Here is a 12,270-nt window from a genome sequence, read left to right as displayed (position 1 = left end):
ACCACTAATTTTTTAAAAAAGGGTTACAGTAATAAAATAACAAAGAAGACAAAATGAAATCATAAAAAAGCTCAGTAATCCAAAATAAATTAGGAGAAAAAGAGAAAAAACTGATGGGGCAAATAGAGCACAAATATCAATACGACAGATTTAATAACCACATCATTACATGTAAATGCTCTAAATCCCCAGATGAAGGCAGAAATGATCAAACTGAATAAAAACTAAGACCAACTATGTGTTACCTACTTCAAATGTAAAGACAATAATAAGTTAAAAGTAAAAGAATGCAAGCGATATACCACGCTAACACCAAACAAAACTGATGTCCAGACAAACCAGATTTCAGCACAAAAAATGTTATCACAGATAAAACAGAGCATTTTATAACTATAAAGGGGATCAACTCATCAAGACACAACAATCCTAAATGTTTACACTTCTAATAACAGTGTTTCAAACTACATGAAGCCAAAACTTCTGCAAGGAGAAACAAACCCAATGAGATTCTAAAATTTTGATAGTACTTTCTCAATAATTGATAGAACAACTAGACAACAAATTAGTAAAATACAGAAGATGTGAACAACACTACAACTGATTTGACCTAATAGAATACTCCAACCAAAAACAGCAGAATGCACATTTCTTTTCAAGTACACAGAGCATATTTACCAAGATAGAGTAGATATACCATGCATGAAAGGACAGGATTTGAAATACCCGAAGTATGTTTCTGACCACTATGGGTAAACTGGAAATGAGTAACAGAAAGTCCCTTGGAAAAATTCCAAATATTTAGAAACTAAGTAACAAAGATAACTCAAACAAAGATCAAAAGAGAAACTAGAAAGTATCTTACATGTGAAAGCGGTACAGGCATACTTTATTGTATTTCCCTTTATTGTGCTCTGCAGACACTGTGCTTCATACAAATCGAAGGTCTGTGGCAACCCTGCACCCAGCAAGTCTATCAGAGCCAGTTTTCCAATGGCATTCGCTTACTTTGTGTCTATGTATGGTAATTCGCACATTTCAAGCATTTTCATTATTTTTATATTTGTTATGGGGATCTGTGATCAGCGATCTTTTTAAAAAGTTATTTTTGCCTGTGCAAGGTCTTGGCTGCAGCATGTGGGATCTTCTGTTGTGGTCCGTCGGTTTGTGGCACATGGGCTCTCTATCAAGGGGCCCAGAATCAGTAGCTGTGGTGCAAGGTTCCCAGCCAGGGATTGAATCTCAGTCCCCTGCACTGGAAGGTGAACTCTTAACCACTGGGCCACCAGGGAAGTCCCTGATCTGTGATCTTTGATGCTACTATTGTAATCATTCTGGGTCACCATGAACTTCACCCATATAGGTCGGTGAACTTAATTGATAGATGTTGTGCACGTTCTGACTGGCCCACCAATTGGCCGTTCTCTCTCTCTCTCTTCCCTCTGGTCTACCTATTCCCTAAGATACGACGACGTTAATGTTAAGCTGATTAATAACCCCACAACAGCCTCTAAACATTTAAGTGAAATAAGGAGTCACACATCTTGTACTTTAAGTTAAAAGCTAGAAATGACTAAACTTGGTGAGGAAGGCGTGTCAAAGGCCAAGAGAGCAAAATATTTTTGGTGTTAAAAAAAAAAGAGAGAGAGAGATGGAGGGACATTTGAGAAAAAAAAAAAAGAAAGCCAAGACAGGACCAAAGCTAGGCCTCATGTGACAGCCAAATGGTGAATGGAAAGAAAAAGTTCTTGAGGGAAATTAAAAGTGCTATTTTAGTGACACATGCATGGTAAGAAAGCTAAATAGATTTAATGTAAATATGGAATAAGTTTAGTGATCTGAATAGAAGACCAAACCAGCCACAACATTCCCTTAAGCCAAAGCCTAATGCAGAGCAAGGCCCTCTCTTCTATGAAGGCTGAGAGAGTTGAGGAAGCTGCAGAAGAAAAGTTTGAAGCTTAGAGAGAATGATTTATGAAGCTCAGGAAATGAAGCCATTTCCATAACATAAAAATGCAAGTACAGCAGCAATTGCTGATGCAGAAGCTATAGCAAATTATCCAGAAGATCTAGCTAAGATAATTATAATGAAGGTGACTACACTAAACAACAGATTTTCAATGTAGACAAAACAGTCTTCTTTGGAAGAAGACACCCTTTCATAGCTAGAGAGGAGAAGTCAATGACTTCACTTCAAAGGGCAAGCTCATTCTCTTGTTGCGGGGGGGGGGGGGGGGGGGGGGGGATAAAACAGGTAGTGACTTTTAAGTTGAAGCCAATGCATACTTACCATTCTGAGTATCTTAGGGCCCTTAGGAATTACGCTAAATCTACTCTGCCTGTACTCTGCCAAGCAAATAATAAAGCCTGGGTGACTGGACATCTGTTTACAACACTGTTCACTAAATATTTTAAGCCTACTGTTTGAGATCTACTGCCTGGCACATTACAGTCCATGGGGTCACAAAGAGTGGGACACGACTGAAGAGACTTAGCACGCATGTATGCTCAGAAAAAAAGATTCTTTTCAAAGTATTTCTGCTCACTGACCATGCACCTTGTCACCCAAGAGCTCTGATGGCGATGTACAAAATTAATGCCTGCTAACAACAACATCCATTCTGCAACCCATGAATCGAGGAGTCATTTTGACTTTAAAGCCTTATTATTAAAAAAAATATATTTTTATTTATTTGACTGTGCCAGGTCTTAGTTGCAGCCTGTGAGATCTATTTCCCTGACCAAGGATTGAACCTGCACCCCCGATATTGGGAGTGTGAAGGCCTCGCCACTGGACCACCAGGGAAGTACCTCAAGTCTTATTATTGAACAAATACATTTCACAAGGTTACAGCTGCCACAGTGATTCTTCCGCTGGATCTGGGAAGTTATTTGAAAACCTTCTGGAAAAGATTCACCATTCTAGTTGCCATTAGAACATTCGTGATTTATGGAAAGGTCAAATATCAATACTAACAGGAGTTTGGAAGAAGTTGATTCCAAACCTCATGAATGACTTTGAGGGGTTCAAGACTTCAGTGGGGGAAGTAACTGCTGAGATAGTGGAAATAGCAACAGAACTAGAATTAAAAGTGGAGCCTGAAGATGTGGTTAAACTACTACAATCTCATGACAAAACTAGAATGAATAAGAAGTTTCTTATGAATGGGCAAAGAAAGCAGTTTCTTGAAATGGAATCTACTCCTGGTAGAGATGCTGTGAAGACTGTTGGCATGACAACAAAGGATCTAGAGTATCACATAAACTTAGTTGATAAAACAGCAGTAATGTTTGAGAGACTGACTCCAATTATGAAAGAAGTTCTGCTTTGGGTAACATGCAATCAAAGAGCACTGTGTGTTACAGAGAAATCACTCATGAAAGGAAGAGTCAATTCATGTGACAAACTTCACTGTTGTGTTATTCTAAGAAATAGCCACAGCCACCTCAACTTCCAGCAACCACCTCCTGATCTGTCAGCAGCCATCAGCACCAAGACAAGACCCTGCATCCTTAATAAGATTATGACCCATAGAATGCTCAGATGATAGTTAGCAGTTTTTAGTAATAAAGCATTTTTTGATCAAGATATATACAAATTTTTTAGACATAATGCTATCACACACCTAACAGACTACAATGTCATTTAAACATTAACTTTCACATGCACTGGGAAACCAAAAAATTTGTGTGGTTGGCTTCTTACAATGCTATAGTGGTCTGGAACTGAAACAATATCTCTAAGGCAAGCTTATACTGGGTGGGGGGTGGGGTGGGGGTGGATTTTATAGCACTAAATGCCTATGTTAGAAAAGAAAGGTCTAGAATGATCTTAGCTTTCACCTGGAAGAAGTTAATAATGACAATAGAAGTCAAACAGAAAACATTAACAATTGAAAAATTCAATTATATCAAATTTAAATGAACTGGGGGGGGGGGGCCGGATTCTTCCCATTTTCTCCACAATATCTGCTCTACCTACAGAATATGCTGTCGATTAATAGCAACTCCATTTTTCTAACTGTTTACATCAACTGTACAATTTTGGATTCATCCTTGACTCTTTTCTCTTAGTCCATATCCAGTCTAATGAAGAATATTACTGGCTCCATCTGCAAGACATGTACAGATCCCATCATTTCTCACTACCTCTGCTTCTATCACCCTGGTCCAAACCTCCATTATTTCTCACCTGGAGGGACCTACTGCAACCACCATAACAACCTTCTAACTGGTCTCCCTCTTATCACTCCTGCCCACTCCCACCCTTAAGTCTTTGAACAAGAGTAACCAGAGGATTCTTTTAAACATGTAAGTCATTATCACCTCACTCCTTTGATCAAACCCTCTAATCTCTCCCTGTTTCACTTAAAAGCCAAAATTATTACAATGGCCTATTAAAGGTGATACATTCTGGTTTCCCATATACTCTGACCCTTCACTAACTCCAGCCACACTGACTTTTTTTCAAGGCTGTTCCTCAAATATGGCAAACAGGTTTTTGGTTTAAATCTTGCATTTAACTCTCTATCTGCTTGAAGAGCAATTTCTCCAGATATATCCATAAGGTCAGCATCTTCACCTTCTCCTTATTTTTGCTCCAATGTTGGCTTCTCAATGAAGTCTTCATGAACAGCCTTTTTAAAGTATAATTTCTCATGTACCACCACTAGCTCTCTATCCCATTCACACTTTTTCTCGATAGAATTAATCACCCTCTATCATTCTTTCTGTGTGTGCTGTCAGCTACCTGCAACCCCATCAAAGTGTAAGCTCCAGGAGGACAGAGACTGTGGTCTGTTTTAATTAGTACTGTATCTCCAGACTGGGGCTCTCTGGTGGCTCAGTGGTAAAGAACTCACCTATAATGCAGGAGACGTGGGTTCAATCCTTGGGTCGGGAAAAACCCTTGGAGAGGGAATGGCTACTCATTCCAGTACTCTTGCCCAGGAAATCCTATGGACAGAAGGAGCCTGGCAGGCTACAGTCCATGGGGTTACAAAAGAGTTGAATATAACTTCATGACTAAACAACAACAAAACATCCCCATACTGTGGGGACAATGTCTGGCACATGGAAGACATTCAATAAATAACTGTAAAATAAATAAATTTAGGCTTGCTGATCTGTTACATATCTAGCCACCTGGAGATACAGTACCTATTTCTGAAGTGTAGCATTTCACTATATTTCCTGAGTTTACAGTCATTTCTTAAACTTGGATATTTCACTACTTGCTTTTCCAAATCAATTAATTACTCTGATTAGAAAAAAATACTTTTGGCAGATATATTGTATTCCAGTTTCAACTCACGGTAAATGTTCTTTCCAGTCTTAATTCACGGTAAATGTTCTTTCTGTTGCTGTGGCATTTTAATTAAACAATTTTCAACTACAAAGTATAACAATCTGTAGACTAGTTAACTACTAAACCTAATTTTACTATGAATAAAGCACAATAATGGCTGCAGTCTAGTATATGTAATATGTAAAAATTTGTTTTAAAAATTTCATCCTATATAATACAATTTCTGCCACTGTAACAGCACAGTGCTCATTCATAGACAGTGCTCAAAAATCAGGAGCAATATGAGATGTCATTTTTAAATAATGAAATCAACTGAGTCTAACCTGAGCGATTGGATAGTCTGGCTTAACACTGATCTACAACACTGAAAAAGTCCTTTGGAACAAAACACTTGTCCCAGCTTGACAGACATACTGTGAGCAAGTATATAAGGAAATATTAGTTCACTATTAAGAAATGATTATACAATCTATAAAAGCATGATGAGTAGCTTCTCAATAGTTTAATTTAAAATTCAAAGTAAACTTTATAGAGTTTTATTGAAACCCATTTCCTACTATTTTCTCACATTTTGAAACAGCTAATGTCAAATGAATGAAGGACCTACTTAAATTCAAAACATATTTGTTTTTATTTTTGGATGAAACTTACGTTGGTGGAAAACAAACCATCAATCAAGGCTTTAATGCTAATTCCTAATCATTGTGCTCGATATATATATATATATTTTTTAAGGATTTAAAACATACAACTCAAAAGTATTAATGACTAATGCTGCTTTGCCTATACAAATGTAAAGATTATATATGAATGCTATAGAATTATTTTTTTCATAAATTTTACGTTAAATCTAAAAAAACTAATTATGCTCTATGAACACTTTTAAAGTGTTAGTACATTTAAGTATCAACTCTCCTTAGCTGAGACATTTTCTCTGCTAGAATGATAAGTCCATCCAGTTGCCAGTACATTTGATATAGTCCTTAATATCAATGTGCAGATTAAAAAAAATTCCATATAATATGTAATATCTGTATTTTAATTAAATAAATTATTTAAATTAATTAATTCTAAATTAATTAAATTCTTTTTACAAAGCTTTCCACCTTGTATGAATAGAATTGTTTTTATTCTTGTTCATCCGGTCAGGGCCCTTCTCTTCACTAGTGATTCTTTACTAGGAGAACACCACCATGTCCTCATTCAGTTCTTAGAATCCTATTTCCAAACAAAAGAATTTTAAATATATGCTAAATGCATAATGTACTTAATCATGGAGCATAGGTCTCAAAAGACATAGGATATGGAAAAATTTGAATTAAACAGGCAACAGAGATGGAATGCATAAAACGGAGTAAAAATGGAGACAGAAGAAAAGACTGCATTAATTTCTTTCCATGCCTCCTGGAGGTTGACCTGGCCATTATCATGTAACCAGAAAAAATAAATCCCTAGACTTGTCTACTATTACACACTCTGTCTTCTATCCAATTACATTCTTTGATAACCAAAGTGCGTATGTAATGGCACTGCAAAAATATTTCTGCTGAAACTATAATACAGAGTGAGGAGGGAAAAAAAGAGTCCATCAACTTTTCCAACATTGTTTTTAGGAACAGGCATAATAAGCAGAAAGAAAATGTATATTTTTAAACATGCATTTTAATTTGGAAGGGCAAAGAGACTTCCAGCATGCTTATATTATGAATTCTTATGTCTGAAGAAATGTTTAATTTATACCAGAATAAAGATTTTTGAATAAATTTAATAAATGCACAAAATCATATAAGGATATCATATCCAAATCTCAACTTATCTTCAAGTTTCAAGGTGATATAAGTCTGTTCTGGAATTCTAACATCATTCACAAAAGTCTACAAGAGAAAAAAAAGATGTTAAGTTAATATTTGAAGAATTATTATATTTTAGACAAGCAAATATTCAAACCTTATACTATATAGATCGAATGGTGGCTAATACAGCTTGTGTATAATCATAAAATTCATCTTGTAATAAATGATTTCATAATAAAAGATTTCATACTAAGCTCTTTATTACTATTACAAGTAACATACAAAGAACCAACTTGCAGTTCCTCTAAGTCTACTATGTTGCCAAGACAAATTTAGGCACCTAAAAATGGTGCCAAGAAAAGATCCTACTTGAAGTTAGAAATTGTAAAGGGTGAAATATTTAGCTCTAGATATAATATCAGGGTCCACTAGACTCAATTTTAATTTTTCTGGACAGTTTTAATTATTGGTAAGGATTGAGGTTATTCCTAGAAGTCTTTTGAAGAAGAAAAAGCAAATTTACTTAAAAAAACGGAATAAAACTCATTCTATTTTACAATTGCCATATGAGTCCTTTGGATGCTGTTAAGAATTTAAGATACATTACAAGACCCTTACATGAATCTAAGATACATTATAGAAACATTATTTTTCCTGTATCTCAAATATTCTGTTTCATCAACATCATTATCCCATAATTATTTCATTTTATCAATTATTTCTTACTGCGGAAATGGCCAAAATAGTAACAGAAGAATAGAATTACCTAGAACACACTAGTACACTATACTAGGTATACTATACTAGTAGGTATACTATTAGATTTTCCAGCAGGTGAAAAGAGGTGAAATTAATTTTCATAAAATACTTTAATTAACATACACATCCAAAATAGTACCATCTTAGAATATAAAAATTAAGGAGGCATTTTACATTATTTTTTTTGTACCTTGCTTTTTAGACTAGTCACATTTCAATTGCTCAATAGCCACACATGGATAGTGTGGTGAATATCAACAGAGCTAGATGGATGATGCAATCATGAAATACTGTATAACCTTTCAGTTTTTTACTACATTATCCAAAATATTGCACCATCTTCCCAAGAAGATGTGAAACACATCTGAAGACAGCATCTTTGCCCTTTTTCAAAAAGCAACTAAAGAGTACAATTGAGAATTCAGCATTTTTTATTTAACATCCATAAAGGCAAAGAAAAAAAGGGAAGATATTTCAGTTATAAGGGTAAATATAAAAAGTATAGCAGCATTCTAGACTATAGCAACAATGATAAAACATTAACAAAATAAGCAAAATATCAGACCATGAGTCTTTGGATGAAGATAATCCTAGATGAATTTTGCTAACACAGAACTGATGAGAGAAGAATGTTTCCAAAGTTAAAAAAAAAACCCGAAAAAATATTTTTCATCCAGTTAGCCTAAGTCAGTAAGAGGAATTACACAGTATTTTTTAACACAAAACTGACGATTCTGCATTTTAAAAGAAATTGTGACAGTTTTCTCTCATTTTTTAATGTTTGCGCTTTAATATTTATTTGATTTAGTATGTAGGAGAACAAATGTATCTAAATAAAAGTAACTGATAGTAAAGAGATGATGTATTAAGAGAAATAAAATTATTGAACTGATCCTGCAACTGTTGTAATGTTTTACAATTATGGAAGAAAATGAAGATGACCTTCTTCTTGATAAAATTTTAAACTGTCAAAAATCTTAAAAATGATGCATTTTGATAATGCAAGAGCAAGAAAAACTAGAAATAATAGTAAACTAGAACCAGTGAGAGATGTACTTGAAATCTGAATCAGCATCTATAAAATGGATATATATCCCAGAGAATGCATGACAACTGATGCATTCATGGCTCTCAAAGAACAATACTCATTCTGTATGTTACATATCTTTCAAAACCAGGAAAATATGGAATAAAAATTGGAGTTTGTCAGGTGGCGTTAGGGGTAAAGAACCTGCCTGTCAATGCAGGAGACAAAAAAGATGTGGGTTCGATCCCTGGGTTGGGAAAATCCCCTGGAGAAGGAAATGGCAACCCACTCCAGTATTCTTGCCTGGAGAATCCCATGGACAGAGGAGCCTGATGGGTTACAGTCCATGGGGCCACAAGAATTGGACACGACTGAAGCGACCTACGACACACACACACGTCTCATTTTTTAATAAAAGTTCAAGCTGTTCTCTCATCTTTTAATTTTTACTTGTGTAAACTATTTGTAAAAAGACTCAACGGGTCCACTGGACACAAGATGGTCAATGGTAATGATTATTTTTCCTGACATATTAGAAGTTAAGATCTAGAATCCACTTGATTTATAAGACATAGAACAATGTTATACTTAATTACCTAGAATGCAGACATCGTGTAAATGCCCAATGTTTTTCTTTGATAAGTTGAAACTTTAAAAACTATTCTTTTTGAATCTTGTTTTTTCTGTTCTTTATTTTACTGGATTTGAGATGGCCATCATACCTTGCTTGAGAAGGTTCCCTCCACAATAAATAAGTTTAGAATGTTATAAAGTAAAATACATATCGGGGTTGTGTTATTATGATCATATTCTCAAATTCCTTTGCATAGCTGGCACTTTGTAATATGTCACAGAATACCAGTTTCTAAGTCTACCAAAAACAAACAAACAAAAATAGAAGCTGCAATCTTATTCCTGATATAAGGAGACAGCAGAATACTGCCAAACTCAAGATCACACATTAGTATGATTTATGAATAATCCTAAATAACAAGCTTCTAACATGCTTCACAGAAAGGAGGAAAAGTTAATTCAAAGAAAATTCAAAGGCTCAGGCAGTTATAAACACTAATTTCAGGCTCATTTCCAAAATGCACATTTTAGAGTGTTTCAAGAATTATATTTTGAGTTTACCAACATATTCTGTATTAATTACAGAAGAGAAAAGTTGAGGAGCATGATGAAAGAGAAAAGAATAAAGAACATATTAACTAACTGATGTCTGGTATGCAGAAGATAGATACACAGTATAAGAGAAATGCCACAGTTCTAAACCAATTTTATTTAAAACCATCTCATGCTAAAATACCATATTTACTTAAAAGACCTAAGATGACCTATAAGATGTGCTCAAAGCTCACCGCTTAACTCTCTTAAATATTAAACACTTACTGTTTTTAACAAATGTACTAGGAGCTTTCAGAGATTAAAAAACATAATTTTAACATGCTAGCATTTATGACAAAAATATTTCCTCAGGTCTAAAAAAGGCTGAGGAAATATGAGCCAGACACAAAGTTTCATCTCACAAAATGTAACTGAGAACACCTGGGAGCAAAAAGTCTTCTGATAGTTTAAAATTATAAAAGGGGAGAAAATTTCAAAGAGCAAAAAGAGAAAAAATCATTTATATAAATCAACTATGAAGCATTTTAATAAATTAGATATGGAAAGAAAAATAGGTTTTATTTCTTATGCCAGCATCATTTGATCATACCTCTACCTGGTAGGTAGGACAGGTGAGGACAATGAGGCACACAGCATGAAGTAACAATCAAGGTTTGAGTTCAGAAGTAGAATTACTGAGATTCAAAATCAGGTCTCTGAACTACAAATCTGCACATCGAGAAAGCTTGGGTGACCAAGCCAAGTCAGCTCCCCAAACTTCCCCTTCCAAACCACTACCCCTAGAGAAGCCAACTGAACCAGATAAACATCTGTTTAATTTAAATACGAATGTATTACATAATTGACAGTATAAAATCATTTAACGACCAGGTACTGCAGCAATGCTCTGGGAAATCTGAAGGAAGTGGCCAGCAGCACAATACCTCAATCATGTTGCCAGCGAGTAAGGTCTCCTCTTCCTCCCCTAACTACTTTCCTACTTCCTCATTCTATACTGGTCTGATGCTGCAGGATATACAGTGTAAAAGAGGACACAGCAGGGGCTGGAACACAGGGAGCTGAGGTAGAATGGGATGAGAGTGGTATGGCAAAAGCCAATGGTGACTATCAGAGGTGCAGGTGCTCCAGAGCATGGAGGAAGCAGAACTGGAGGCAAACAAGGGCTGTCATAAAAAAGAGAAGCCTCAAGGAGCTTGCAGGGAAACAGCCCACTCACATAAGCTACAGAAGCAGTTCCAGCTTCCTCAAGCAGAACAGCCTCATTTCTGGTAGTAATAACATTAAGTGTGGACCTAGGTAACTTGGAAGTGTATTTTAGGGTAGGGTGAAAGGAAGTAGGAGTGAAAGTAGTCACAGGTAGCTATTTATAAATTAAGTTGATAGTGCTTTTTAAAAAAATTTAACTGCATATGTATTCACTAAAAAGTAGGTAGCCTACAGGATGCTAAACTTTGTTTTAACTATTTTTCTTATCATAACAGCAGCAGTAACTAACACTTGTGTGTTTGTGTGTGTGTGTGTGTGTGTGTGTGTGTGCGCGCGCGCACTCAGTCGTGTCCAACTCTTTGTGACCCCATGGACCTGAGCCTACCAGGCTCCTCTGTCCATGGGATTCTCCAGGCAAGAATACTGGAGTGGGTTGCTATCTTCTCCCGCTAACTTAGGGACAGAATCCATCATCTCCTGCGTTGGCAGGCAGATTCTTTACAACTGAACCACCTGGGAACTCCAGTAACTAACACTTACTGAATGCTTATTACATACTGTTCTAGGTGTTTAAAACTCTTAATTTATTCACAACAACCTGAGGAGTACCACTTTACTACTTCTATTTTTAAAAAATTGAGGATCAGAAAAATTAAGTGACTTGCCCAGCATCACACCACTAGTGAGAATTCAAGCTGGGCTCATACCACTACGCTGTGCCCTCTCTGAAATTACTACTTTTAACCTGATGCTCAAATTTCTAGAATTCTATGAATATTAAGTTACCTAGGTCCATACTTAATGTTATTATTACCAGAAATGAGGCTGCTCTGCTTGAGGAAGCTGGAACTGCTTCTGTAGCTTATGTGAGTGGGCTGTTTCCCTGCAAGCTCCTTGAGGCTTCTCTTTTTTATGACAGCCCTTGTTTGCCTCCAGTTCTTCTGCTTCCTCCGTGCTCTGGAGCACCTGCACCTCTGATAGCCAAATTTTCTATGAACAAAATTAATGACAGCTGGTAGTTCACACACTTTGGCTACCAGAGTCCATTCTGG

The 12,270-nt window shown here is 35.9% G+C and overlaps 1 protein-coding gene across 12 annotated transcripts in view; it reads right to left on the bottom strand.

Moving 5' to 3' along the window:
• CEP170 (centrosomal protein 170) overlaps positions 1 to 12,270 on the bottom strand; it is a 131,149-nt gene that overhangs the window by 71,887 nt on the left and 46,992 nt on the right. For all 12 annotated transcript variants that reach the window (XM_043924010.1, XM_043924011.1, XM_043924014.1 and 9 more), the window contains exon 4: positions 7,101 to 7,179. In XM_043924010.1, the coding sequence (XP_043779945.1) occupies positions 7,101 to 7,179 (79 nt within the window). The remainder of the gene's footprint in view (positions 1 to 7,100; positions 7,180 to 12,270) is intronic.

This window comes from Cervus elaphus, chromosome 14, assembly GCF_910594005.1.
Source record: "Cervus elaphus chromosome 14, mCerEla1.1, whole genome shotgun sequence".
In the NCBI taxonomy this organism is placed as follows: domain Eukaryota; kingdom Metazoa; phylum Chordata; class Mammalia; order Artiodactyla; family Cervidae; genus Cervus; species Cervus elaphus.
The sequence above is the reverse complement of the archived record's forward strand: the minus strand, read 5'-3'. Positions and strand labels throughout refer to the sequence as shown.